The 26065-nt window shown below is 40.9% G+C and overlaps 1 protein-coding gene across 4 annotated transcripts in view; it reads left to right on the top strand.

Moving 5' to 3' along the window:
• The window catches only part of IMMP1L (inner mitochondrial membrane peptidase subunit 1), an 836932-nt gene that overhangs the window by 344551 nt on the left and 466316 nt on the right, over positions 1–26065 (top strand). For all 4 annotated transcript variants that reach the window (XM_044058964.1, XM_044058965.1, XM_044058963.1 and 1 more), the window contains one exon: positions 20182–20308. In XM_044058964.1, the coding sequence (XP_043914899.1) occupies positions 20182–20308 (127 nt within the window). The remainder of the gene's footprint in view (positions 1–20181; positions 20309–26065) is intronic.

Raw genomic sequence — 26065 nt, 5'->3', positions numbered from 1 at the left:
CTTGTGTCTTGAAAAAAGGTATAGGCTGCAAGGGAATTCAGCCCCTCTTTCACTTGGAATTCCAAATATTTCTTCAAACCAATAGCTTCTGGTTCCTCCTATCATTTCTGACCTCTGACCCTTTACATCATGGAATAATAGAATCTGTCCCACACCATCATAAAAGAATGTGATTTTACTCCAAACTTTTCCTTGTTTCAAGACAATAAGGTACTCCATGGTCAGTTCTGGATTTGACTGCATTCAGCATCTTTTAGACGGTTCCAAAATTGAAGATATTAACACTACAAAGTCGTCTATTTGATTTTCCCAGTGCTTTTTTTGGTTATCTTGGACCTGAAGGATGCTTACCTTCATGTCCGTATACATCTATATCACAGGAAATTTTTAAGATGCCGTGTTTTGGAATATCACTTTTAATTTACTGCTTTGTCTTTTGGGCTTTCCACTGCTCTTAGAGAATTCACAAAGTGCTTAGCCCCTGTCATAGAATTTTACAGAGACAGAAGCATCCACATTTGTCCTTATCTGAATGACTTCCTTACAGAAGATTCCTTGAGACTTGCAGTTTGCTGTCATTCTGATCCTAAAATTCAACTGGTCCAGTCTTCACCACTCTCACTCTAGTATTTCTAGGCTCTCTCCTCAGTACATCCACAATAATGAACTTTCTTCCTTTAGAGAAGACTAGACTCTGTTCTTGCCAGACTTCTTTATCCTTGACAAACCTTTCCCTGACTTCTGCAAGCAGGGCCGGCCTTAGCTGAAACGGCACGCTAGACGAAGTACTGCTGTGGTGCCCCTTAAGCCCCACCCACACCGTACTTAAGGAACACCCCATTTGAGCCACGCACACAGATGGGTCACTCTCAACAAAGGCACTCCAGTTTTTCATCCAGTTCCTCTTAAAGAGGGCCAGTGAGGATGAAGAACATGTTCTAGAGGCTATGAACTCTTGTTTCAAAAGATTGAGATACCACTGTAGTCCTCTCACATGCAGTGTCCTTGCAGTTAGTACTTAGTTTTGAAACAGAGAAAAGTCTGTCAACTAAACCTCTCGTAAAGCAAGACTATCAAGAAATATTTTGCATTTAGAATGATCCCTACAGTTGTCTGAAGAAAACTGAAAGACAGACCAAGATAAACAGGAAGTAGTTTGCTGAACAGCAAGGTAGAAGCATTGGAGGGAGATGGTCTGACTCCAACAAACACCCAACTAAACACAGAAGTGGTAACAGACGTGAATGTAAAATAACAGTGATGATTCACTTTTTTGAACCTTTTACAACAAAAACATTGTAGTTAATGTAGTATACACAAGCTTTAAATAAATAATAATAAAACTAAACTTTAAGTATCAGCATTGAGATGTAGAACAGGTTCACATCTTGATGCAGTTAATCCATTTGTCAAACAATACACAATATTCCTAAATCTTTATGATTTACTTTAAACAGTATAAGAATAGCAGTATGTTTTATCTTTACTCCATTATAAAAGAACTGGAAAAAAACCTTCACTGGGAGCATTTCTACCTCAGTCTTTTCAATTAAAAAAAGAATACATCATAATAACTGCAATACTGATTGCCATAATGCTGAGAGTGAATGGACCAACAAAAACATATATAAATATTATGTATATATCTGTCTTTCTTTATATATCTGATATGCATCTGATGTGGTTCTCCCCAAGCCTCCGCTGAAAATTGGCCTCATTCCAAGTCTCACCATATATGTACACAAATGTTAAATAAAATTCAAAATTGCACTTCTATACACTATGCACGATCTACAACAAGCTCCCCAACAGGCAGTGTAGAAAATGCTGAAAAGGATTAACCTTTGATGAAAAAGAAGGAAATTGGGATGAAGTGAAAGTGAATGGCAGCTAAATATCTGGCATAGTGAATCAGGCCATAATGAATAGCTATTTACTGTAGCAGGTCACAATCAAATCCATATTTTGTGAAGGGTGGCACCAGAGTGGGGTATTAAATGAGCTTAGTCATGACAAAAAAAAACACTGCTAAAAAGGTAAGTTGTGGTCAGTTTATATATATATATATATATATATATATATATATATATATATATATATATATATATATATAAACCAGCACATATGAAATACTCAATGTTAAATTACATTCCCATTCTACATCCAAGTTACATTCTCATTCTACATTCAGATTACATCTCCATCCTACATTCAAATTACATTCCCATTCTACATACTTGTTTGCTGTGAGATGCAATGAATATTCACTCAGAGTACTGCAAACTGAAAACAAATTCACCTATTTTATAAAGTCACACTGTCACACTACAAATATGACATCTTCCACCCCATTTTTACAAAGTTCACTGCTGCACATTAAGTATCCAACATCACTCAGACCCACAGATACACAGCGCTATTCCTCCACAATGGCGAGAATGCCAAGTGAATTGAATTATTTTTTCATATATGTCTTAATCAATAGGTATTTTTAACTTCAGCAACATGTGATCTACAAAACCTACCACCACTACCAAATACCTTTGCAGATAACTGCACTGATTAACTTTCATAGCCAGGCTGTGTATAAATATTGCACACTTAGTAAATATAGCACATGTGTACAGTATATTAAAAACAATTGTAACATCATTCTCAAAGCAGAGCAGAATCTCAACAGCTTGTTACAAAATTTCTGGGTGTTAGCAACTCAACAAAAACTAGAACTGGTGCAGTGTGAGAAAACAGACTCAAATCATAAGAACAAAAAAAAAACTATTAACTGTTCTGTAATAGAAGTACAAGTTTGAATTCAAAATGCAGTTTAGGGAGAGTTAAGAAACTAAACTGACTGCATTCTTACAGTCATGATACCTCAGGAGCACACACGAGTTTTAATTTGTTCAAAATGCTGAAGTCTGTGATGCACGCAGCATGCTACATTATTATCTGGCTAGCTTAATTATCTTTTGGCAAAAAGGAGATTTTCTGGACCCTAACAACATTTAAAACATCTGCAGAAAGTTGGTACCTGAACTTTTATTTTATTAATTCTTGTTATTACCTGGCAAGATTCACAAGGTACAGTTGTTGAGAAACATCCTCACTATAGATTACCTTGTGGGTCTTGCCAGGTAACAAAACTAATAAAAATAACAGCAATTGCCAATCCAACTGCCTCAACAGCATTTTAAACCAAAAATAAAAAAAACACACTAAGTGCATGCATGCAGTTACAAGCTGTTAGGCTCACTCACATTCACATTCACATGTCACATTCCTCATTCGTATAGATTACCCTGTTAGTCCCACACCACTCATATCCTTTCTTGTTTCATGAATATCCACATATTGTGGGATTTTTAATCCCACCATTTTCATTTCGGATGAGGGGGCTGTTTAAGACAGCTTTCAGCTTCAGTGCAATTACTAAAAAGTAATTTTCGTTTACTGGTTAATAATTTTTCTGCTGAACTTGTACATTTATACTATTGAATTAATTTGAATATATATATATATATTACTAGTACAGTTTTTCCTCCAACTTGAAAAAATACCAGATTCCAGTTAACAGATGGCCTTCATGTACTGACTTTAACAGGGGCATACAGTACATTTTTTGGAAGCACAAAATGAAAAGTGCACTTAAAAAAAAAGTAAAACCCACCCCAAGCTCTATATTTTCAGAGTTAAGCTTCAGCTTGCTCTGGAGAGCTGCAAAATCACCCGTCTCTCCAAACGGATATCTTATCTCATCTTACAAATGAGATTTCCCAGATGAATTATAGTAGAATAAAATGTAGATCACAAAAACAGATGAATTTTTGAACGGGAATCCCTAACATAAGCGTGAGAGAGAACCTGCCCGATGAGCAGTACATATATTTGAAGCCGACTTACCTTAAGCCAAACAAAAGCAATGAAGATAAGGTGCAACTGCACAAAATAAATCCCTAGAATCGCTGTTTGTAGCCCACGTGGTGAATAGTACCACGCCGATGAGGATATAGATGCAAGGGAAGGAGGGGGGAGGGAATGGAACAACACTGTAGGGGGGCGTGCTATGTATCATGGTGGAAATCATGCATTGGACTACAAAAGTGGGGGAGGGCGCAAATGGGATGGTGAAACTAAACTAAAGTTAAGAAATGCAAAGTAAGCTAAGAAATGCGAAGTAAGTTAATTCCACTAACTGCGCCCTTTTTAAGGCTGGCCTAAGGCCGGCCATGTCTGCAAGGGAGATTGAGAGCCCGGGGTAGCATGGTATCCAGAATGCAAAAGATTTCATTTGATAGGCTGCAAATGAGGAAGATCCAGTGGTACCTAGAATCTTGATGAGCAGAGCACTGTCATTCCCAATTCCTCTCTTGCCTTTTGTGAAGAAAGAAATTTTTAATGGAATAGTCTGATAAGAGCAAATCCAGGAATTCCTTTTCTTACACCCCCTGTCCTCTGCAAAAAGCTTCAGCAGACACATGAAATGTGGCCTGGGGAGCTTGATCACAGAGGTTCATAGTACAGGGACTGTGGTCAAAAAGGAAAATGAGAGACTCTATAAGCATAAAAGAAATGAAAGCATTGATTCTTGCTCTTTACTCTCTCCATCACCTTTAGTCCCCAGGAACAGTCCAGGTTTTAACAGACGTCACACTGGTAATGTGGTACATCAACAAATAGGAGGTACAAAGTCATAACACCTGTTAAGATTGGCAGTGATTGTTTGTGACATTGCAGTTCAGCATACTGTATTCTTCCAAGGAGTTATATAATCTCAGAACAGAGCAACTTTGCAGAATAACTGACCAGATCAAGGGCAGACCCTCACAAACTGATGCTAAACAGAGACGTGTTCTTCGCGTTTCACTGTTGCAGTCATTACATTTGGGTAATCCTGCTGGCAGGTTGCCCTCAGTCAGCCTGAATTCCAAAGTCTTGGGTCCTGCTTCGGCTGCTGTCACCCCTTCCCTGACGTCAGGGCGTCAGGGGTATAAAAGAAGCAGCCAACGCCATTTTCTTCAGTCTTTCTTGCTGCGCAGTGCTCTAAGCAGAAGCAGTTCGCAAGTGCCAGTCAGCCGACTCCTGAAATTTTCGTGTTCGAATTTCAGATCCGAAGTCTTCAATAAAGCTAAGTATCCCATTGGGGAAACTTTTTTCTTGCTCCAGGCCGATGTCAGAAAAAGTAAATAATTGTATTTCTTGTGGAAAGCAAATACCTCATAAGGACTTTCATTCTTACTGTATTCCTTGCCTAGGCCCTGATCACAATGTTTCTGGTTGTCGGTTTTGTGCTAGATTTAACCAATGCACTATTAAGCGTTGGTATGATTTTGCTTTAAACTATTTTGGACGCCAGTTTAATTATCCAGAAATGTCGTCGGATAGCCATCTGACTTCCGGAGTTCACAAAAAATGCAAAGAAAAGGAGAGAGATAAACAACCGAGGCCCAAAACCAACGACTAAGGTTCTCCTAAGCCAGTCGCCGGTTCACCAGTTCTCAGTGAGGCGCTTTTGCAGCCCCTGACGCCCGCTACTTTAGATTCGCAGGCTGCTACTGACTCCCACGTGGAGTCGGCCATGCCGCCGGAAACTCAAGGTACTGGAGCCTCAGATACTATTCCCTCAGATGGGTCCGGAGCCACTGTGCAGGCACCGGCTTCTGAGGGTGTATTCAGACCTAAACATCTTTATATTAAACCAACTTCAGCTTCAAAGACTAAAGCACCTTCTAAAGCAAAGAAACAAACTCAAGAGCCACGTGGACAGGCCTCTATGCCCAAAAAACAGATGCTCAAAATGGCCGAAGACTTGATTACCTTGATCAGGGGTTCCCATCCCCCTCCTGATAAGAGGCCTAGCAAGAGACTGCCTATGGATCCTCAGATCAGGTTTCTATTTCTTCTGATTCCTCTTCTGATCAGGGATATTCTCTTCCCCCCATGAGGATTTTGATGCTGAAGAATCTATACCTTCAGCTTCTCCTCCAGAGGACTATTCTTTTGGGGAAACCTTGCATACAATGAGGGAGCATTTCCACTGGGAGAACCAAAATTTTTCAGAATCTAGAAAGAGGCTCAGAGATTTCCTTTTACTTCCTCAACACAAGCCTCTAGCCATTCCACCTGTGTTAGACATTGTAGATGATGTTTTTTTCGGAGTCTAGTCTTACCCCTGACTCCTTACCTCCAGCTCCTCCTAAGCCTGATAGATATTACAGGGTTCCAGACTCTCATAAATTCCTTTTTAAAAACCCTGCTGCAGACCCAGAAACTATTTCACAGGGTCCCAAAGGAGTTAAGGCTTCCGCTGCAAAAAACCCTACCCCCCCTGACAGAGATTCTAGGGCACTGGATAGATGGGGAAAAAAGGTTTACAAATCTGCTACCTTGGCTATAAGGGCCTTAAACTGTCAGTTTCATATGCTCAAATATCAGCAACATGTCAGTATGGCATTGCTTAAACAGAAAATGTTGTTAAACACCGAATGTGCAGAAAAGAAGGAAATGCAGGATTTATTGCATGCAGCTGAACAAGTTGGAAAGCATACTTTGCAATGTGGTTTTGATTCTTTGGAGGCCTCCTGCAGGGCTGCAGTTACGGGTTCTGTAATTAGGAGGCATGCTTGGTTAAAGGAACAAAATCTACCTGATCATGTGAAAGTTAAATTATTAGATGCACCTTTACAGCATGATACTTTGTTTGGTGTTAAGGCAGAAGAGGTGTTGGAGGACAAAGCTAAATCTATGCAAACTGTCAAAGATTTTTTACAAGTACAGCCACCTAGATTTAGTAGACACTGGCCTACAAAGAATTGGTCCTTTCCTGTGTCAGACAGACCTCAAAGGGGCAGATCCAGATGCCGTAGAGGCAGATCTCAGGTGCAAGGTTCATACAGGTCAGAGCAGTGGGGTGCTTCTACCTCCAAAGTTGGAGAAGACAAATCACAACCTTACAGGAAACAGTCACAATGACTTCCACCGCCTGCACCAAGCACTTATCTCCTGGCAGCACCCTTAGGGGGAAAATTAGCATTTTTTTCTCAAAACTGGCAAAGTATAACCCAGGACAAGTGGGTTCTAAACATAGTGTCACAAGGCTACAAGTTCCATTTCCATACCCTGCCAAAGGCAAACGGCTGGCCAGATCTGCAAAAAAAATCAATGGGCAGAGGCACAAAAACAAGTCTCATCCCTCATGAACATGGGGGCCATTCAACAAGTACCAGAGCAAAAGCAGGGACAAGGATTTTACTCAAGACTGTTCTTGGTACCCAGAACGGACAAGGCCTGGAGACCAATACTGGACCTGTCTATTCTGAACACATTCCTGGATATACCAAAATTCAAAATGTTAACTTTGCAGCAGCTACTGTCCATGCTGGGCAAGAATGCTTGGCTTGTGACTTTAGACCTAAAAGAGGTATACCTGCATGTCCCAATCAGACAATCATGCAGAAGATACCTCAGATTCAAGGCTGGCTCAATGCATTACCAATTCTCTGCACTGCCCTTTGGCTTATCTACTGCACCCAGGGTCTTTACAAAGTGCCTGGCACCAGTAATTGCATTCTGCAGACAAAGAGGAATACAAATATATCCTTACTTGGATGACTGTCTAATTCAAGCAGAGAACAAGGACATTCTTCTACAGCAGCTGGCATTTGTGAAAAGGCTTCTAACATGCCTAGGGTACACAGTCAACGAAAAGAAATCAAAACTAGTACCCTCTCAAGAGATAATATTCCTGGGTGCAAGCTTAAATACAGCTGCCCAGATGGCTTATCTCATGCCAGATAAACAAAGGCAACTGACTACCTATTTCAAGATGTTGGCAACAAAGGCCCAGTTATTTGCAAGAAAAAATCTGCAGGCTTTGGGCTTCATGGCATCCTGCATCCCACTAATTCCATATGCAAGACTGCATATGAGGAAACTTCAAAGTTACCTAAAAAGTGTTTGGACTCAACATTGCCACAGCCTGGAGACAATGATTACTTTCTTTCCCTGCCTGCAACAAGAGTTTCGATGGTGGGAGAAGGCTTGCCACCAGAACAAGGGACAGCCATTCACATTTCCCCCAGTCAGGCAGACACTAACAACGGATGCATCAGATTATGCCTGGGGGGCCCACATGGCAGGAAGATGCATTCAGGGCACATGGTCCTCAAACCAAATGCATCTACATATCAATCAAAAAGAGATGGTAGCTGTTCAAAATGCCCTGACAGCCTTCAAGGACCTACTTCATCCGGGACAACTACTGATAAAGACAGACAACACCACGGTCATGTGGTATATAAACAAGTAGGGGGGCACACATTCTTACCCCCTTTGCAGACTAGCCATGACTTTGTGGGACACAGCATTGACTTACCAAGTACATCTGCAGGCACAATTCCTGCCAGGAATGGAAAATACTCTGGCAGACGATTTAAGCAGAAACCTCATGGATGCCCCCGTGTGGCACCTGGATCCACATGTCTTCAGCATGATAACAAGGAAATGGGGATGCCCGGACATAGATCTATTTGCCTCCCCTAACAACTACCAACTAAAAGATTCTGCACAAGGACTTATCACAGATAAGCATGGAAAATGGGTGCCCTGTCTTTCAGCTGGAAAAAAGTCGGTATATGCCTTTCCTCCACTGCCACTCCTCCCCAAGGTACTCCTAAAGGTCAGACAGGAGAAGCCAAAGATGATACTGATTGCCCCAGACTGGCCCCGCCAGTACTGATACCCAGTCCTAAGGAATTTGTCTCAATGGTCAGCTTGGAGCCTACCTCAAATACCCCATCTACTGTCCCAACAAAACAGTCCGATCCTGCACAGCCAACTCAGGACGTTAAACCTAGCAGCATGGCGGATAATGTAATCATACAAAACACACCACTCAGTAAAGCTGTGATGGATGTCATTTTGGAAGCCAGAAGGCCTAGTACTAGAAAATCTTATGCTGGAAAATGAAAGAGATTCTGTGCTTGGAACCAGGCACAAGGAACTGATACAGCTGTACCAAATATTCCTCAGATTTTGCAATACTTAACTGAAATGCTGGACAAAGGCCGATCTTTTCCATCAATTAAAATTCATGCCTCTGCCATTTCGGCTCATTACAGTACAGAGCCACCAATCTTTTCTCATCCTTTATTAAAGCAGTACCTCAGAGGAGCCAAAAATGTAAGGCCTCCAAGGAGATCACCAGTACCTGCATGGGACCTCAGCTATGTCTTGGAAAAACTCACCATGCCTCCATTTGAGCCAGCTGCTACTGCTGATATAAAGTTTTTATCTTGGAAAACAGCTCTGCTCCTAGCAATAACTTCTGCAAGATGAGTTTCAGAGCTACAGGCACTCATGGCTGTGGAACCTTTTATCATGTTTTGTCCAGACAGGGTTTCTCTGTGGACAAACCCGACATTTGTGCCTAAAGTGGTGTCCAATGTGGCTCTTAACCAAACTATTCATCTGCCAACTTTTTGTCCAAATCCACAGAACAAGGGGGAGAGAATTCTGCATTCCTTGGACGTACACAGACAACATAGATTCTACTTGGACAGAACCAAAGTTTTCAGGAAGACAGAGCAATTACTAGTAGCATATGCTGCAGGATCACAAGGAAAGGCGATCTCAAAGCAGACCATTTCAAAGTGGATAGGCCACTGCATTCGTTTCTGCTATTTTCAACATGGCAAGCCAGTGCCTAAGGGCATTAGGCCACATTCAACCAGAGATGCAGCCACTTCAGCAGCCTTTCTCAGGGGAGTAGCAACCAAAGACATTTTGGAGGCTGCTACTTGGAGTTCAGTGCACACTTTTACAAAGCACCATCATCTGCCACTCTACTCTAAATCCAGGGCAGGCTTTGCCACTGAAGTTCTGCAGGGCCTCATAGGCACTCCTAATGCCGTTTAGCTCCATCCTCCCAATCATAGCTTTGGGACTCTACCCAAATGTAATGACTGCAACAGTGAAACACGAAGAACATAGTACAGTTGTGTACACTTACCATAAATGTAGATGTTCGAGTGTATTCACTGTTGCAGTCCAGGTTACCCACCCACCATTCCCCTTTTTTCTGTTGGAACTTATCTTTCATTCTCTGATTTATACAACCTATGTGGTGTATTTGCTTGTAGATGAAGGTAAAGTTTATATTGGTGCATGTATATATATATATATATATATATATATATATATATATATATATATATATATATATGGGTCCCCTTTACATTACCGAACCAACACTTCACCGACACGCAGAAGACCGAGACGAAACGACCGACAAGCAAGTTGATCAAAAAGGTGATTTGCCGACAGCCGAAAGACCGACAAGGGTAACGTGTGAGCGCGACTCGGTAAGTGTGCGATAGTGACGGAGTTAGGAGCGGTCAGGTAAGTGTGTGATATTGTGGGATTTTGGGTTAGGGTGTGGGAAAGGTGAGTGTGTGGTAGTGTCGGAGTTAGGGTTCGGGTAAGGTAAGTGTGTGATAGTGACGGACTGTAGTTTAGGGACGAGTTAAGTGAGTTAGGTTTAGAGTGCGGGTAGGGTGAGTGTGCAATAGTGACGGGCTTTATGTTTTAGGGTGGGTTAAGTGAGTTTGGGTTAGGGTGCAGGTAGGTTAAGTGTGCGATAGTGACAGTCTTTAGGTGTAGGGGTGGGTTAAGTGAGTTAGGGTTAGGGTGCGGGTAGGGTAACTGTGCGGTAGTGTCGGACCTTAGGGTTAGGGTTTGGGTTAGGGTTAGTGGATATGTCAGTGTGTGTCATGTGTAGTTTACGTTGTTTGTGTCGGTGTAATTGTGTTCGGTTTTGTGAGTTGTCGGTGTTGTGTGTTTTCGGTTATTTGGGGTCGGTGTTTTGTTTGTCGGTTCGGTAATGTAAAGTAGACCCATATATATATATATATATATATATATATATATATATATATATATATATATATAAATTTTGGCTACCCTTTTAGGGGGCACCTGACATCTGGGGCAAGAAAAACTGAAGAAAATGGCATTGGCTGCTTCTTTTATACCCTTGCCGACTTGACAAAGGGAAGGGGCAACAGTAGCCGACACAGGACCCCAAGACTTTGGAATTCAGGCCGACTGAGGGCAACCTGCCAGCAGGATTACACAAATGTAATGACTGCAACAGTGAATACACTCGAACATCTACATTTATGGTAAGTGTACACAACTGTACTTTCTTCCTTCAGCTTATCCACCAGTGGAGAACCCCCAAGATAAATCTCTTTGCCTTCAGTCTGAACAGTCAACTCAAGGTTGTGTAGCTTTAGGGTTCCTTGCATGAAAACCTAAACCTGGAGAACAGATGCTTTTTTCCTTCAATGGAAAGGTAAATTCTGTATGCCTTTCCTACCTTTCCTCTCATACAAAATGCCCTCCTGAAGATTCAGGAGAACAAGCCTATAATACTTTTGGTGACTCCCTTTTGACCAAGGCAACAATGGTTCTCCCTTCTTTTTTTGTCTAGCCAAGGGTGATCATCTTATATATCCTCGCAGAATGGCCTTCCTAACAAAGTAGAAGGGCTGTCTAATTTATCCAAATCTAAAGACAACTTAGTGTCACTCTTTGGATGATAGCTTTCTAATTCCTTGTAGGCACCATTATTCAAAGGATGCGCTACAGGTTATAAAGGAGTAAAGAAAACCTGCAAACTAGAAATATATATTTCAAAATGAAAGATTCAGTTTTTGGGCAAAAAAAGAGGAAGTGATCTTTATCAGGCTATACTATACTATACTATATATTTTCAAATATGTGAGAGAGGTACTCAAATCTGGATTGACTTATATGTCCTTTAATGTGCACTTGTCAGCTATTTCAGCACCCGTACCTATGGATCCACCTCTTTCTACATGTTTGAGGTCAACCAGTTCTTAAATGGAGTTGTATATCACCCTTACCTTCCCAGAAAATCTGATCTGATGTAATTTTCATTAATTTCTCAAATGTTGGTTTCAGAGCCAACCCTCGGATCTGACTCTGCCACTTCTTCTAGATCGTAGAACATTGAAACTCTTGAGCTCCACCCTTTACCAACAATGCCCTAGTCACCTTATAAACCTCACATCTCATTTGCCGCCATAGTGTTTGGACGCAAGATCTTGAAACTCTCAATTGATTAGTCTTTGTGAGTTATAAATATCTTAGTTATTTGGCTTTACTTCTCCCTTTAATTTTTGTAATATCTATATATTTATCTATCTAGTTACTTATTTATTGCATTTGTTTACCGGGATTGTCCACTGGGCCTAGGTGTGCCTATTTTCAGTGGAGGCCTGGGGAGAAAAACTCCACATATATTGCCAATGCATACAAGAAATTGATACACAATATAGAGTAAAATACAGTTACAGTAGTGTAAATATCAGAAATTAACACTAGTACAGAGTATATACAGCCACTCTGCAATGAAGATAATATAATATTAACAGTTCAATTATTATATACATATTTATACACTTCTACTTGATGTAAAATTATTAACTTTGATGGCTGAGTTGTCTGACTAGGTATCCGTTTTGATTGAGGAATTGTTATTGGTTTGTAGGTGTTAGCAGCTAACATTTAGCAAGGCAGAGTGAGAGCTCATGTAGTTGTTTTGGTGAGATAGAGTAGAAAAGTTATATGAGTATTATGCTGAAATGAAGTAAGTATTATAGTGAAGGAGGGAGGTTTTAATTTGGCACATGGACAGTACCACTAGAGAAGAAAGGATTGTAGTGAAGAAGGCAGGTTTTTAAGGAGGTTTTATTTTGTCACATGTACACTGCCATAGAGAAGAAAGATATTTTCTGAGAGGTTTCTTAAAGAGATCAGGATTACTGATGGTCCTGATTGCAGGTTGGAGGGCATTCCAGAGTTCTGAGACAGTAAAGGAGTACAGCATTTGACCAGCTGAGATATGGTTTGCCAACTTTTAGCAAAAATTTATTTTCAGATCTATAATAATATAGAATAATGTATATAGTATAGTAATATATATATAGTATAATAGATAATATATTTAACATTTCTTCCTTTATATTTTTAGTATCCTGTTCTAATTTTCCTTACTCTTTACTCTAGTACCATTGTTGCTATTCTGTCCCCTTTTTCAGTACTTTAAGTACCTTGTATTTACCATTCCCTTTCACCTTAAAATATATATGTGTATATCATACCTCTCAACCGTACAGATTTTTGCAGAATGTCCAGATTTTTGCCTCATATTTGTGGTTCTTTTTTTATAAAATTGTGTTTTTCTGGCAAATTATTGAGAGTTGAAGTCAGAATATATAATGGCAGTTATTTGAGTTTCAGACTTCATACCCTTCAGAAAATTCATACTAATGCAAAATCTGTTGTTCTATCTACTTTCTAAGTTTGTAAGAGCAAAATTTAAAAAGTATACATATTTTTGGGCCTTTGTTCCCCCCATTATTTATTGCTTTGTCCATATTTCTTGCTGTAACATGTTGAGTGGTGTAGTATACATAGATTTATAATAATCTTTCCTTTCTCTTTCTGAGATGTCTGAAAAGCTATCAGGTTTTAAGAAGTGTGTGGTCTGCGGTCACAAGGTCCCAAATTCTGATGCGCACTCAAAATATGTATATTGTTTGGGACCTTCACATTTGGATGTCACCTGTGATATATGCAAGGGAGAACGAGTTGATACTTAGGGGTTTACTGCCTTCTAAACCTACTTCAATGGCCTTTGGGGCTGAAACTCCAAAAAGTCAGACTAAAAAGAAGATTCCTCACTCCAGAAAAATCGAGAAGGAGATCGTCTGATCGAGCTACTGCTTCAAGCTTGGCTCCGAACTCTGAGCCTCCTCTCAAGCAAGCAAAAGCATTCGATCGAACTGCTTTGAATCCAAAACCTAGACCCGAGAAGTCACCTAGGATCCAATCATCTCAGCTTCTGCCAGAGCCGATCACCTCTCAGCTCCAACCACCCTTTTTGGCTTCTTCATGACACTACTTCATACTTTCCTCTACAGCTTCATCTACTTGGTCTTCCAGGAGCCTGTCTGAATCAGATGTGGACAGGATGATGAAGAAGTTTCTCAGGACATAGATACAGATGGGAGTTCTTCCAGCTGTCATCCAGTCGGGTCTGGAAACCTTTGTCAGTACTTACACCTGCTTTATTAGCACCTTCTCTGATCCACCCTTTGGTTTCGGAGTCATCGAATCCAAAAGTTCTGGAGTCATTTACATCAGATCTGAAGATGTTAGCATCTTCTACTCTGAAGGTTTCACTGAGTGGTCAGGCGCTGAGCACTTTGGAGTCAGACGGCTCTCCGAGCCATAGCGTTGGTGCTGGCTTTGGGGTGTTGGATTTAACTCAAAAGTTGTTGGAGCCATCTTTACCCATCTGGGCTTTAGCGCTGGGCAGTTCAGCTTCAATTCCTGCTTCAAGTAGCTTGCCTTTGGGGTGGGGGGACCTGACTGTCCATAAGCCTGTCTTATCAGATCCATCTGTTTCTCTTTCTCCCAGGTTTTCTGCCTTCAAGGCAGTGGAGAGGGCCTTCACTCTTCCCAGAGTTCAGACTTCTCTACCCTCCTTGGCTCTGACTTCCCAGTCTCATTCATTTCTGAGTCCATATTCTCAGTCATCCATCCCACTGGGACAGTCATACAAAACTAGTCTCCAGATTACCCAGCAGGGTATAGTTATCTCTTCTGATACCTCTCCAGACCATCGTACAGCAGAGGTTCCTTGGAAGAGGAAGTGCAAAAGGAAACCCTTAAAACTCTCCACAAGAATCTGTCACTGAGGATGCCGACTTCAGTGAAGAGGATGGGTCCCCCAGGGCCACCACTAAATGATGTCTCATTTGGAAATATCTTAGAACTCTTAAAGCAAGAGGTCATTGGTCCCCAGATAACCCGTCCTATTAGGGGTTGGTGTTCCTGGAGGCTTTTGGCGCTGGCCCATCTGCCTCTTTGGTGACTCTGCTCATGGATGGAACTCATTGATGTAGTTTCTTGATGACCATGGAAAGAGGCTGATGGTATAGAGCCGATACCCAAGAGATCAGATATGATCCTGGCACTGCCTAAGGGTAGACCACACTGGAGTAAAGGAGTATCCATTGATGCCATGGTTAGAGTGGCAGCCACTAAAAAGGAACTAGCAGAACAAAGTTCCTCTGTCCACCTCCCCAACAAGAAGTCTAAGGTGCCGGACAGATTTGGGAAGTGTGTCTATGTTTCAGCGACCTTCATAGGTCATTGAATTATTTGGCACATTTTACAGGACTCCAGAGGAATTTAATTAAAGAACTTTCAAAGTCCCTCTCTGTGACCATATCCTCCAAGGTACAGAGGGTTGTTGCCTCACAGTTGGCTACCGTACAATCTATTTCAAATTCGTCCATGAGGCTTATTTCTCATTTGTCCAAAGATACCTCATGGGCAGTGAGTTCAGGAATTACCAGCAGGAGACATGCCTGGATGTACTGTGACTTTGTGGAAACTTTCAGATATTCTTTCATCATTGCTCCTTTTGACGGAGCCTCATTATTTGGTCCCAAAGTTAAAAATATGCTCTCTAGGTGTGAGCAGGAAGGAAAAACCATGTCTGCTATGGGTGTACATTTTTCAACCCCTCAGCAGACCTTTTCTGGGAACCATTGAGGCAGATGAAAAATGTGGTTCAAGAAATCCCAGGGTTCCTTCCAAGATCCATCTGGAGACAGTTCCCCCAGGGGCAAAGGGGGGAACTCAAATGGAAGATGCTGGCCCTACAGCAGAGGTGGTCTGCATAACCAAGAATCTAGAGATTCCTTCTCTGACAGATCCTATCAGTGCTGCTGAAAGGAGGCCTGACTGTCCATCTCTGGAGGCAGTCTGGGATCATCTATTCCTGCTCCATAGAGCCTGGTTAGAAATTATAAAAGATTCATAGGTGAGGAGGATAATATCTAGAGCTAATGTAATACCATTTCCCTTTCCACCCCTGTTGGTTTCAAAAAAGATCCCTGACATTCGACCCAGTCAGAAGGAAGCAGCAGCACTAAGAAATAAAGAAGGTGCTAGAAAAAAAACAGCAATCCAAGATCCAAGAGGTCCTTCCAGACCAGAGAGTGTCCTGAACTTATTCAGGGTTCTTTTTAGTGCCAAAAAAGACAAAGGACTGGAGACCAATTTTGGATCCCAACCTACTAAATAAGTTTTTTCAGTATATAAAGCTCTGGATGGTTACGGTTTAGTCCATTTTGCCATTTCTGCGCATGGACGACTAGATGTGCTTGACAGATCTTCAGGATGTGTACTATTACATAAAAATGAACAGGCAATCCAGGAGATCAGCTCATCTTATACTCCAAGGACTGAGATCTAGGTCAGCAGCAGTCACTCTTGTACTTCTGGCAAGGTACCATATGAGAATCCTTCAGTGGACATTTGCAACCCAATAGTCCATTATCCATCAGTCCTTACCCAGTCAAACCAAAATAACACAAGCTTTCAAAAATTATCTTCTGTGGTGGATCAATTCCAATCAAATGCAATAGTGTCTTCCCTTTGTTCTTCCTCAGCCCAAGGCTACAGTGATCACAAACTCCTTTTGAATCGCATTGGGGGTGCACTTCTTGGGAAGGACTGTCCAAGGCACATGGTTGTCGAAAAGGCCAACACGCATATCAATGTCCTGGAGGTGAGTGCTGTCCTCCTAGACTTGCATGCCTTTCAAGAAGCTCTTCTAACTGGGACTATTGCAATTCAGACAGACAATATGTCAGTAGTCTGGTACATCAACAAACAAGGGGGAACCAAATCTTACCCTCTTTGTCAAGTAGCTATGAGAGTATGGCAGTGGGTGATCTCATTCAGTCATTTTCTGATAGCAATGCACATTCTGGGAAAATTCAGTGTAATTGCAGACAGGTTAAGCAGGTTTGTTCTAATACCTCACAAGTGGTCTGTCAACATGAAGGTGGAGGAGAGGATTTTCCAATGATGAGGTCGACCATGCTGTGATCTCTTTGCATCTCCCCTCAACTACATTTGCAGCAGGTTCTTTGCCCTAATCCTACAGTGGGGGAATCCCCAGTAGACTCTCTACTTTATTATTGGCCCTCCAGTCTCATCTACGTTTACCCACCAGTACCCCTCATTCCCAGATTTTTCCAGAAAGCATCTCGATTGAAGAGCTCAGTTTTCCTCATTGCATCTTACCGGCCTCATCACATCTGGTTTCCCTTACTTTGGCCTCATCTTCTACAATCTGCTGTGGAATCTGGATCCAACTCCAGATCTGGTGTTTCACCCAAGAGACATGAACTCATCCAGACATTTCAGGCCTCATGTTGACTGCATGGTTTCTCCAGTTTCATTGATTGCTAGACAGCCCAGACTGTCCTCCCCTGTCCGTCATGTTCTATTGTCTTCACACAAAGGTTCCACTAGAAAAAATTACAGAAGTAAATGGAAAAGATTTGTTTTTTGGGCATATAAAAAGAATATACTCCCCTTTTCAGCACTGATTACTACGGTTCTTGACTTTTTAGCTACAATTTTCAATGAAGGCGCTAGCTCCTCAACTGTGAGAGTACAGTTAGCAGCCATTTCTTTCATAAAGGAGTAAACAATGTGACCTTAGCTTCCACCAAGCTTTGCAAAGCCTATTTACAAGGAACATATTTACTTAGACCTCTTCTGAAGGATCTTACTCCTCCTTGGGATTTAAATGTTGTTCTTCAGGCCTTAACCCAGTCCCCTTTTGAACCATCAGCCAAATCTGATGTAAGCTTATTAACTTGGAAGACTATTTTCATAGTTGCTTTCACTTCTGCCAGAAAAGTGTCTGAACTTTAAGCTCTTTCTTCTAAGCCGTCATATCTACTTTTTCACACGGACAGAGTATCTTTAAGAACCAACCCTCCCTTTCTTCCTTAAGTTGGTGTCAGAATCCAGTATTAATCAGGATATCAACTCCCAGTTTTCTTTCCAAAGTTTTCACACAAAGGAGAATATATGTTACATTTGTTGGATGTTCACAGTTAAGTTTCTGTCTTCACAGAACCAAATATATAAGGAAATCTGATCAATTATTTATTTCCTTTTCTAATTCAAAATTAGGCCAGTTTCTAAAGTGCCTCTAGCCAAATGGGTGACACATTATATTACCTTTGCCTACAAAAAAGGGGGGTTGCCTTTACCAAAACCACCAAATGCCCTTTCCACTAGATCTATGGAAAATTCTTCAGCCTTTTTATGTAGAACTTCATTAGATGATATTTGTGCAGCTGCAACTTGGACCAAGCCTCATACCTTTATTACTCATTACAAATTCCATCTCGACTCTAGGGGAAGAGCAGCCTTTGGCTCAGCTGTGCTTAGGAATATCATTCCTTAGAATCCATGGTGGGTTTAGGTAGCTGGGGACTCTGTTCCAACAGTTGAGGAATGAATGAAAATGACAGCTTCATATAAAAAAGGTATGTACCCACCATAACATTTCATCTGTGTTCTCCATTTTCATTCTTCCTCAAATTCCCTCCCACCAACCCTCTTCCCTTACTCTTGGAAGATTGTGAAGGATATTGGAGGAACCACTGTTCCTTTGTTTGAGTCCCAGATTCTGTTATTTCATGTTTCTTAACTATTATTTGGGTCTATGGGCAGCAAACTAGATATGAGGTATGTAAGGTGACATCATGGGTAAAGGGAGGAGCTCAAGAGTTTCAATGTTCTACGAGCTAAAAGAAGCGGCCAAGTCAGGTCTGAGGTTCAGATCTGAGCCCAGCAGTTGAGGAAGAATGAAAATGGATAACACAGATGGAATGTTATGGTGAGTACATAACATTTTTTCTGCTCCCTTGGACAGGAATTATGTTTTTGAGAAATTAACTTTACCTCCTTTGGAACCTGCATTTTCTGCATCCTTAAAATTATGTACATAGGAAATGGTCCTTGTAGCCTTAACCTCTGCAAAAAGGGTTTCTGACCTTCAAACCCTCATTCCTGTTCCACCTTTTTTTGGTCTTTTACAAGTACAGGGTGTCCCTTAGAATTAATCCATGCTTTATGCCTAAGATGGTTACTGAAATGTCAATTTCTTCATCTCTCTGCATTTTCTCTAACCCTCAAATCAAGGGAGGAAGGATAATTTTTATGTTAGATGTACACAAACAACTAAGGAGAGCTACTGTTTCTTCAGGAGCTTTTTATTTCAAGGAGTTTGATTCCAAATCTGTTGTATGTAATTACGTGGTCTTCCATTCACATCTTTACTAAACCTTACAACATTGATGCCTTTTTTAGTGCCAGAACAGGGATTTGCCAGAACCATCCTTCAGAGGATACCGATCTCTAGTTATGTTACTCACTCCCAATTTACCTAAAAGCATTGGGAATCGTCCCATCTGTCAGCATTACTGCAACAGTGATCTGATGTTGTGCCAAAAATTTACCATAACAGTAGATGTTTGAATAGATTACTGCATCAGTGTAAGCACCCTCTCCATCCTCCTCCTTTTTTCATCTTTTCCCTTTAGACTGAGGCGAAATCCCCATTTGCCTATCATTCTACCCTCTATTTGTACCAGAGTCTATCCTCTTTTTAAGTGTATATCTGGGGAAAGAAACCTGTGAAGGTTTTCACACTCCTACATCCCGTAAGTACCAACATGCACTCCTCGTGCCTAGGTCTAAGGTTGGGTGTACAGTGTGTGAGGAAGGTGTGCCTAAGCTTTGGAGTAAGTTAGTCGAATGTATGGTATCCTTGGCAGGACATCCCATCTGTCAACACTACTGCACCAGTGATGTATTCAGATAGCTACTATTATGATGCATTATTACACAACTGTACTTTCCCTGGTCTCTGTGTAGAAAATAACTGCCATGGAATGCTCAGTCCTTTTCATCATTATCTGGCAATCCAGCAGCTTTGGTCTGTTTCCATAGTTGGAAAACTGGTGCTATAAGATGAAATGTGGCTTTTCTGTCATTTGGACAACTACAACTAAATAGATGTGCATAATCAGGAATAGACATAGAAACACAGCAGGGCACACTTTGGCAAAAATAATGAAATTGCATTGCCGAACAATAAATAAAGACAAAAGGTAAGTAAATGTGAACCTCAGAATGAGTGAGATTATGTATCTGAATTTTATAAAGACAGCAACATTTTAACTGGTCTATATTTGCTGAATTGTTTGACAGGGGTGACATTGTTATTGCTAAAAGTCCAAATGATCCACGAACAAACATTTGCAAAAGAGTAATTGGCTTGGAAGGTGATAAGGTTTGCACAAGCAATCCATCAGATATCTTCAAGAGCTGTAAATATGTAAGTATTGCATTGTTGGATTTTAATCTTTATCTCTACTGCACTGTGTTTTGCTGACTGAGATTAGCCTTGTATGACAAAAATGTCTTATTCAGGAGGATATCCAAATATTGGAGTTGAGTCAGGAGAGATACACTTATAAAAAGAACTCTTGGCAGAAAGGGTAAATCAATTTTATATATACAGACTTGTAAAGTTAATTATTTTGAAGGTAGGCTTTCCATGACTGTTTTTTTTTTCTCTTTGTAAAACACCATTTGCAGACTGTCAGATGTTATAAAGTATGGAATTGTTAAGTTAGGATCATAAACCACAAAGACTTTAAGTGCTTAAAGAAGAAAAGTTAATGTCAGTATTAATACCTTTAAAGAGAATTGTTACACAATGCAGGTAGTACAGACTCATAATTGTTTCTATTGTGCAACATTACACTAAGTAACATTACCTCGGGTGCACAACACTGATGGTAAGTCGTCTGTCGAAAGCACGTTGTACAGCAATTGTAGATAAGAAATTCCTTGTCAAAACTTGCCCATCTTGTGAAGCTGTTGCTGTACTGTTTGCAAACAGCATTAGACAGAACTGCCTTTAGGGGAATGATTGCTTTCTGTTTGCATGTCGGTTTGTTTCAGTCAGTGTGCAAAATGTGTATTTTCAGCTGTGTACCAGACATTTCATACTTTTGTGACATCTCACACACAAAAAATATGTGAATAGTTGTATGTTTTACTTCTTCATAAAACAGCAAACACCAGCAGAATAAAACAGTGCTAGGAGTTATAAAAAATGTTTATTCGCTTATAAAATTAAAAAGGTAAGCACTTTCACATCAGCTTCATCAGACCTTCTACAGAAAATGACATGCTTATATATGCAAACATCAAAGTGAGGCAACCAGGTTGGACCAATCACTTGAAACATTATATTAAACCAAGCATAAGTATACCATATGTTCAATAAAACAATTAAACTAATAAACCAACCTATACAGGAAGTAAAATCACTCAAACATTCCTAAAAAATGTGCCAGTACACTTTCAGTACTGATCCAACATTAATATGTTTGAAGCAAGTACTATAAAAAGTAATATAAAATAACACAACAATATGCATATATAAGAAATGTATATAAAAATGTATGTAATTACATTATATATATTTTAATAGCACTCAGCAGTTATCACTTTCTAAGGCTTTGTCCCTTTAGAATGGGTCTACACTTGTTGCTGTCAACACTGGAGGATGTTTGTTACAGCCTGTGGTTTTCCTGATAGCCAGCCTGCTGCACCTCTGAAAGCAGACATAATGTATAAAGTTCCAAAGTCTTTGAAATCATGGCTTTCATTAATACAGCTGCTGCCAAGCATTTTGTTAATTCTGATCCTTCCCCTTCAGACAAGGTCAGTAAAACAATTGATAACTTTGGGGGGAAAAGTATATGCTTCTGCAACTTTAATTTTTAGAATTTTGAATTGTCAGGCTTATGTGTTAAAATTTAATCTGATGTTGTTAATCTTCTTTCCATTCATCACTGATGGGTTTGGTTCCGAGCCCCTCGGAACCATGTCTGCCTAATACCAAGCTCGCGTACACCAAAAAATCTCAAGCTAAGCTGCTACCCACAATGCCCTTCTCCCTGTTACCTAAGTTCTTGTTTGCCGCATAACCATATAGCAGCGTTTCACCGAGCTCTCAAGCTAAGTGTTATTTGTCTTGATACTTTTTGTATTTTTGGATATTTATCCTTTATTTAGTCACTTGCTAAATCTTTTCCCTTTTATTTCATTCGTTTTTTTTTTTTGCACCAGACTGCCTGGCGCTGTATTACAAACGATCAATGGGTACAGAGAATAATCTCCAGAGGCTACTACATCCCTCTATCCTCCCATCCAAAACCTACAAAGAACCTTCCGATGTTCCACCCAATCAAAGGGAAGAAGCGGCTGCAGAGATAAGAAAGCTGTGTCAAAAAAAGAGTCATCCAACCAGTGCCTCCAGACCAATGCGGATCCACATTTTACTCAAGATTCTTTTTAGTGCCAAAAAAAGACCGGGGACTGGAGACCCATTCTGGATCTCAGCCATTTAAACAAATCAGTTGTACAAACCAAGTTCCACATGGTCACTATTCAATCCATTCTCCCATTTTTAAGGGAGGATGTTTGGATATGCTCGATAGACCGCCAGGATGCGTATTACCCATCAAAATGGACAAACACTCAAGGAGTCTCTTTTGCTTCTGGCTAGGAGCCAATCATATGGCTACTTGTGCCAAATGTCCCTCATTTTATATAGGGAAAACCACTAGAAAATCAAAAGATAGAATTATTGAACATAAATCAGAAATTAGAAGATCTGTTGATACAAATGCATTATATAAGCATACAGCTGAGTATGGGATGGAACATAGATTTCCTTTTAGGGTTATTGATATTGCATGGTTAACTTCTAGGGGTGGGGACATTAATAACATACTTGAAACGAAAGAGTATGAATGGATACTTAAGTTGGCCTCAGCCACCCCCCAGGCTTGAATGATGTGGTTACATTAAAACCTGTCCTCGTTAGGCTACAACGCACTGAATTGCGTTGAATGTTTTAATAATTTCATGTATAATTTATATTATATTATATAAAAAATTATTTTTTTTTAATTTTTTAACAATTCTTTAAGTCTTAATTCTTGTCATATGACTGCTGGTCATGTGATTTTGACCTGTATTTAAACCAATAGTGGTTTGTAGTTGTATGTTATGCACTGAAGAAGGGTTTTTACCTGAAAGCTTTGCTGTTGTGTCATAAAGTGGTTTTTCTCAACAAGTTCTTTTGCTTTATTTTGATATATTTATCTACAGCTTGTTTTATTCATTAGGAGCCAATCATTACCAGTTCTGAGCCCTTCCATTTGGTCTCTTGCCATCCCCCAGAGTGTTCACGAAATGTCTAGCAGTGGTGACAGCTCATCTGAGACTTCAAGGATTCTAGGTGTTTCTATATTTAGACAATTGGCCCCACTCCAACCCAACAAGCATCTTCTGACTATGGCCCTCAGATACACCCTTTCACTACCAGAGTCCCTAGGCATCACGATACACTGACAGAAATCCAACTTAGAACCTACCCAACAGCTAGAATTTATAGGGGCAGTTTTCAATACCTGATCCTGCCTGGTATCTCTACCGGTTCATAGACTTCAAAGGTTAAGATCGCAAGTGCGTGTGATACTCTGTCAAAAAAAAGGTATCAGCAAGGAAAATTCTCCAGGCTCTGGGGTCCATGGCTGCAGCCATTCCAATAGTTCCTCTGGCAAGGTTACATGAGACTGTTAACAATGGCTTCTAATGTCCCAGTGGTTTGCAAATCATCATCCCCTAAACTCACAGGTGCTCATAACCATCTCTTGCAAGCAAGATCTCCTCTTGTGGATGAAGCCAGACGCAGAATTTTGGTGTTGTCCCTTTCAGACCCCTAAAACCCAATGCCACTGTGACCATGGATGCTTCCCTGCTAGGGTGGGGGAGGCCATTTTCAGGAAAAGGCAGTCCAAGGCAAGTGGTCGAGCTTAGAGGCGAACCTGCATATATATGTTCTGAAGTTAAGAGCGGTGCTATTAGTGTTGCAGGCATTACATCAGTTTCTCCCTCGCCTGGAACGATTGCAGTTCAGTCAAACAATTTGTTAGTAGTCTGGTACATCAACAAGTGAGGAGGAACCAAATCCTACCCCTTATGTCAAGAGGCCATGAGAATTTGGCATTGGGCGATAGCTTCCGACCGCATTCCTATACCAACACACATCCCAGGAAGTTCCAACGTGATTGTGGACAGGTTGAGCAGATGCATTCTCCCTCCACACGAGTGGTCACTCAATCCCATAGTGACTGCAGAAATTTTCAGCTGATGGGGCCAGCCCTGCTGCGACCTGTTCACCTCCCCTTCGAACAACAAATGCAGCGGCTATTTTGCCCTCTTTCCCCCAGAGAGGGAGTCTCCGAGAGATGCTCTGACTCAGGATTAGCCCACGGGTCTCCTCTATGCTTATCCCCCAATTCCCTTGATATTTCTATTCTTAAAGAAAGCCACTCAGTTGAGATGCAAGGTGATCCTCATTGCCCCATTCTGGCCTCGTCAAGTGTGGTTCACCTTCCTCCAGCCTCATCTGTTACAGCCTCCATGGATCCTGGACACTCGTACAGTCTTAATTTCTCACCCCCAATGGTTGACTCACACAAATCTGTCCTCTCTCAAGCTGACTGCTTGGTTTCTCCAGTTACGTTAGTCACCAGGCAGGAAGCCCTTTCCTCACCTGTTCGCGATATCATTCTGGCCTCCCATAAACCATCCACCAGAAAACTTTACAGAGATAAATGGAAAGGATTTTCTCTTTGGTCTAAAGAACGGATGCTAGATCCCTTCTCAGTCCTAGTCTCTGTCATCCTTCAATACCTTTCTGAGTTCTTTGAGAACGGAGCATCAGCCTCTACCATACGAGTCCATTTATCAGCAATTTCAAATTTTCAGAACGCAGTACAGGGCATTCCAATTATGTCCGTCTGCCTGTGCAGAACCTTTCTCAAAGGAGTGTTTCACAGCAGGCCTCCAATTAGACATCCCTTAGAGACGTGGAATCTCTCTCTAGTACTGCAGTCTCTCTCTCAACCCCCTATTGAACCTGCTGCAAAATGTGATTTCAAATTTCTCTCATGGAAATCTCTGTTTTTGGTAGCTGTCACTTCAGCTAGATGGATCTCAGAATTACAAGCCTTATGCATCAAGGGACCGTACCTGATATTTCATAAAGACAGAGTATCTCTATGTGCTAATCCATTCTTTCTCCCCAAAGTGGTTTCTGATTTTTCTGTGAACCAATCCATCGAGCTCCCAGTGTTTTTCCCAAACTATTCCAATAAAGGAGAATACTGCCTACACTCCTTGGATGTGCATAGGCAACTACATTTTTACCTAGACAGGACTAACTCTATACGCAAGACAGACCAACTTTTTATCTCCTTCTCTGGCCCAAAGATGGGATATGCTGTGTCAAAAGTCACTTATCAGAATGGCTCAGAGATTGTATTTCCTTTTCATACTCGCGTACAAATGAGCCTAGACCTCACAATGTCAAAGCACATTCAGCTAGAGCTATAGCAACCTCTGTAGCTTTTCACTCCAGAGCCTGTATGGAAGACATTTGCACAGCAGCCATTTGGGCTAAACCACACACTTTCATCAAACATTACAAGTTGGATATGGTCTCCAGGGGAAGAGCGATCTTCAGATCAATGGTGCTTAGGAATGTTCTTCCATAAGGGCCATAGGCGCCGGAACCATAGGGTGAGGGGGAGGCCCCCCCCCCCCACTTTTACAGCTGCAAGACCTGTAGGATTCATGTGCACGTCGCACACCAATTTAAACACAAAAGTGTGCGGAAGGCACTTCCTTCTTGCCGATAAGGCTCCGGTTTTATGAAGTAGCTGATCCAAGTGTTAGCTCTGTTTCTGAAGTAAGTGATACTAGCTCTTCTGAAGTGCAGAATGAAGTTCTGTTTATTTTTATGGTGCAGAGTGAAATTATGGTGAATTTATGCTGCAGAGTGAAGTTCTGTTTATTTTTATGGGGCAGAGTGAAGTTCTGTTTATTTTTATGGGGCAGAGTGAAGTTCCGTTTATTTTTATGGTGCAGAGTGAAGTTCTGTTTATTTTATGGTGCAGAGTGAAGTTCCATTTATTTTTATTGTGTGTGTGTGTGTGTGTGTGTG

The sequence above is a fragment of the Protopterus annectens genome, chromosome 17.part0 (assembly GCF_019279795.1).
Source record: "Protopterus annectens isolate FY-2018-M chromosome 17.part0, PAN1.0, whole genome shotgun sequence".
Taxonomy (NCBI): Eukaryota; Metazoa; Chordata; order Ceratodontiformes; family Protopteridae; genus Protopterus; species Protopterus annectens.
The sequence above is the reverse complement of the archived record's forward strand: the minus strand, read 5'-3'. Positions and strand labels throughout refer to the sequence as shown.